Raw genomic sequence first — 4,825 nt, forward strand, 5'->3', positions numbered from 1 at the left:
TAGCTTCGGTGCTGTGGCACTAGCAAAAGCAATGGAAGTAAATTCAACGCTGACATCCTTGAATTTGTCTTCTAATCCAGTCGGTCCCTCAAGTGCTTCCGCACTGGCTAGAGCATTGGAAGTCAATTCAACGCTGACATACTTGAATTTGTCTGAAAATGAAATCGGTGACTCGGGTGCTGGTGCATTGGCTAAAGCAATGGAAAGAAATTCAACGCTGAAAGAGGTAGATTTGTCTGAAAATAACATCAGTAGCTTCGGTGCTGTGGCACTAGCAAAAGCAATGGAAGTAAATTCAACGCTGACATCCTTGAATTTGTCTTTTAATGATAAAAGTGGTGACTCGGATGCTGTTGCACTCGCTAAGGCAATGGAATTCAATTCATCGCTGACATCCTTGGCATTGTTCTACTGTAAAATTGGTGACTCGGGTGCTGTTGCACTCGCTAAAGCAATGGAAAGAAATTCAACGCTGACAGAGTTACATTTGTCTGGCAATAAAATCGGTGACTCGGGTGCTGCTGCACTGGCTAAAGCAGTGGAAAGAAATTCAACGCTGACAGAGTTACATTTGTCTGACAATGAAATCGGTGACTCGGGTGCTGGTGCACTGGCTAAAGCAATGGAATTCAATTCAACGCTGACATCCTTGAAATTGTGCTACTGTAAAATTGGTTACTCGGGTGCTGTTGCACTCGCTAAAGCAGTGGAAAGAAATTCAACGCTGACAGAGTTACATTTGTCTGGCAATAAAATCGGTGACTCGGGTGCTGCTGCACTGGCTAAAGCAGTGGAAAGAAATTCAACGCTGACAGAGTTACATTTGTCTGGCAATGAAATCGGTGACTCGGGTGCTGCTGCACTGGCTAAAGCAATGGAATTCAATTCAACGCTGACATCCTTGGAATTGCGCTACTGTAAAATCGGTAACTCGGGTGCTGTTGCACTGGCTGAAGCAATGGAATTAAATTCAACGCTGACTTCGTGGCCGTTGATTCACAATAAAATTACTAGTTTGCTTTGGCACTGACTGAAAGAGAACTGACACCCTGCGATCGTGAAATTGTATGCATTGCATACCTTTAAGCCATTTTCAAAACGTTTAAAAACTTATTTGGTAAGAAGAAAGGATAAGAAATAGGAATCAGTTCTTGAGGAGAAGGCCAGAGCCCTTAAGACAAAGCCGGAAGGGAGCCCATCAGGCGTTTTGTTTCAGTGTATTACAATTCCTTAGCCTGTCACGCAGACATTCTCAGGGCTTCGTCACGCGTTTCTCTCCACGAACGTATGTGGAGGAGGAACGCGTGACGAAGCCCCAAGAATGTTTGAGTGGTAGGCTAAGAATTCTTAGGAAATCCAAAAAACGAAAAAACAATGTTTTTCCCATAACCAAAGCTTTATACTAATCTTTTTGTATACCCCTTTCAGTTAATTCCCAATCTGGAAGACAAAACAATAAGATTGTGCTGCATTTGAAAGGTTTCTTTCTCTCGGGGGACAGAACAACCATTGTTTTGTCCTCCACATTGGGAATTACTGAAATGAAAAAGCCTTGGAAAGCTGACGTCTCGAGCGTTAGCCCTTCGTCGGAGCGAAATTTTAATTACTGAAATGATTATGGGTCTTTTGAAGAAACTCTTAAAAGATATCACAATGGTATTCGTGCTGTGAACTAAACAAAAACTCAAACTCCAATTCACTTTCCGGAGGCAGAGTCTATCTTCCCGACTATCTTCGGACATTTGATTGTGGGAATACAAAACGCAGTTCGGCGCGTAGCCCTTGAAGGTGAAATTCCGCAGAATTATGAAAATCGCAGTAAACGTCAGTAAATATTGCCAATGGTGATCGTAGTTTCGATTGAAGTGAAAGTTGCGTCATTGCACATGGAATGTACTTTGGAACATTTAATTTGTTGGCTTTTACGATATATGTAAAGTTTTAAGAAAAGAATACACTTCGTGCTTTCTTATTTTTAGAGTAAATGTCAAGTGAATGAAAAACTCAGACTGGACAACCTTTTGTTCCGACATCGGGCCACGGTACAGTTTTGGGCTTCCTTTGATTTCTTGGTAGTTTCTTGTAGTTATGGGATTGCTTACGAGTCTTACTCTGTTCTCCCTTTAAGGACCCTAGTCAGCTTTAATTCGCTCATGTTTTTGTTGACATACGAGAGTTTTGTTGGCGTATTATACTCTTGGGACTTAATCAAATCAAAAATAATCCTGAGAAAATGCGAGATATTTTTATCGGCTCACCTATATTTCTTTGATACCCAAGAAGTTGGCAATGAAAAGAAGGTAAAAAAAAGGTAAAGTCTGCTTACCAGCCAAGTGGCCCGTTTGGCCGGAGCTTATCCCAGTTTCTGTAGCATGAAGCGGCTAGGAGTATTTCTACTCTCCCCTGGATGGGATGGTAGTCCAACGCAGGACTACCCCTAGCATTGAATTCGCTGGCACCCATTTGTACAACTGGGTGGAGAGAGGCGCACCGTGAGAGTAGTGTAGCAATACACACGTGTAGCATAAGATGAAATGCTGTATTTCTACTTTCCTAGAATTTCTTCGTTTTCAAGTTTACCAAATCTTGAAACGGGTGTTGAATCCGCGCACCAGTGGATCAGTTGGTTGAGCACCGGGCTGCCATGCGGAAGGTCGTGATTTCGACTCCGGCCGGACCAGCACTCAGGGTCTTTAAATAACTGAGGAGAAAGTGCTGCCTTTGTAATTACCCCCGCGTATGGTTAGACTTTCAATTCTTCTCGGATAAGGACTATAAAGCGTAGGCCCCGTCTCATAAATATCTTCCATGTTCATTAGTTCCCTGTGGGACGTTAAAGAACCCACACACTATTAGAGAAGAGTAGGGGATGAAGTTCCCGGTGTTGTGGCTGTCCTCTGTGAGTGTAGGGTGAGCAGGTCCACATTACAATACGCAGTTTTATTATCGGTGAGAAAATGAAATGAACAGCGAAAAGATCAAGGCTTTTACAGTTTGTGATGGGGATCAGTATTCAAATGTTCGCCGTTGTGTTCAGTGCTGTCAGCTTAAGTTGAAGACACGTATAACATTATTTAAACCAGAATCATCGATCCGACGGTGAATTCGCTGTTCGTGATTCCTTGCAATGTAGTCAAGATAATACTTCTCCACTTTCCAGAAACGATAATACATTTATTCTGATCATTGTAGCCGTTAATCGCCCTCTGGTCTTCGAGGAATCACAATTCAATAATTGCGGTACAGTAAAACACCCGCGTATAAGAACAAGTGGATTAAGCTGAAATTTGGCCAATAAAGCACCACATAATTATAAATAAGAAAAAATTCAGCCTGATAAATAAAACATGTTCTTAATATAACGGGGAAAGGGTATTAGAAGAAGGAGAAAGTACAGTACAGTAAGTGATCTATGTAACATGGTGTTCAGGGCCATTACAAACTTTGAAATCTATTTTAAAAAGGCTTGTATGTTAATTAAACCTCTAGTAATGTACAATTTGAAGTATTTGTGAAACCAATTGTAAGAACATTTAACGAACACTTTCGGGCTGATTTCTTACTAAGCACCCCTTAAATGAAAACACGATCAGCCTCAAACCCGAAATTAAGGTTTTAGTTGGGGGTGTTTACTGTACTCCTCGCTGCCACTCAAGAGAAGATGGTTCAACAAAGATTTCCATTTCCACTCGATAACATGTTGCGAAAAGCAAGTCATACATAAATAATCATTGAAAATGAAATTCTAATAAACAGCTTAGTTTTCCATGGAAAAAAGAATTATATGGCCCATTTGATGTCCGATGGAAACATTACTTTAACAGTTACAGAATCCCCCAGTTTTCGGTTGCACCGAAATGACGACTGAAGAGTTATGGGCCCGCAGTGTAAAGTGGGCGACGCACGCACGTGATTTCTTTACTTTCATTGACGACAGAAGTCACTTATCTCTGAAAATCTCTTCCGGCCATTTAGCCAAGTGTTCTGTCTGCGGTTTCGTCTGTCGTGTAAACAACGAGAGTGCATCGATTAGAATATAGTTACTATTTTGGCGCGAAATTTGCATTGTTGAATTCAAAATAGTGAATTTATCACGTAGTGCAGCGCTCGCTTATACCATCACCACTTCCTGACGAAAGCGGTTCCATGTAAACACTTTTAAACCGCATCGATTCAGTTTGACGTGGTTTCGAAGTCATGAAACTATTCTGTCGATGTGAAACCGCTTTTGTGTAAACGCTGCCTCAGCCTTCTGAGGTGTGCACCCACCCGGACGAGGAAACCTTGTCAGGAAATTTCATTTTCTCAATCGGAGGACTTGTCATTTTTTTTACAATTATCAGAGTCCCCTTTTTAGAATTGTGGGACAAAAAAAACAAGTAAAAGCACAACGGTGGCTCAGTTAGTTGAGCATCGGGCTGCGATGGGGGAGGTCGTGAGTTTGACTCCGGCCGGACCAACAACACTCTGGGTCTTAAAATAACTGAGGAGAAAGTGCTGCCTTTGTAATTAAATCCGCTAATTGTTAGACTCTCTATTCGTTTTGGATAAGGACGATAAACCGTAGGCCCCGTCTCACAGCTCTTCAATGTTCATTAACCGCTTTGTGGGACGTTAAGGATCCCACACAGTCGAAAAGAGTAGGGCATGGAGTCTCGGTGTTGTGGTCTGGCCTTTCCTTCAGCAATGTGGTTGGCTTAGCGTAATCCTCCGAACGGACTACTGAACGATGAGACCACATAACTGTGTTACAACAAAGTAGACGAGTCAGATTGAAGGAGTCCCAAGTGCTGAAACTGGCAAACCAAAGCTATGATGCCAGCCA

The 4,825-nt window shown here is 42.1% G+C and overlaps 1 protein-coding gene across 2 annotated transcripts in view; it reads left to right on the forward strand.

The window, feature by feature from the left end:
• The window catches only part of LOC138043456 (NLR family CARD domain-containing protein 3-like), a 17,007-nt gene extending 15,004 nt beyond the window's left edge, over window positions 1-2,003 (forward strand). For both annotated transcript variants that reach the window (XM_068889728.1, XM_068889730.1), the window contains one exon: window positions 1-2,003. This exon is cut by the window's left edge and continues 1,641 nt beyond it. In XM_068889728.1, coding sequence (XP_068745829.1) covers window positions 1-1,030 — 1,030 coding nt within the window. In that variant the 3' untranslated portion in view covers window positions 1,031-2,003.
• Window positions 2,004-4,825: the final 2,822 nt, after the last annotated feature.

Source organism: Montipora capricornis, chromosome 3 (assembly GCF_036669925.1).
Source record: "Montipora capricornis isolate CH-2021 chromosome 3, ASM3666992v2, whole genome shotgun sequence".
Lineage (NCBI taxonomy): Eukaryota > Metazoa > Cnidaria > Anthozoa > Scleractinia > Acroporidae > Montipora > Montipora capricornis.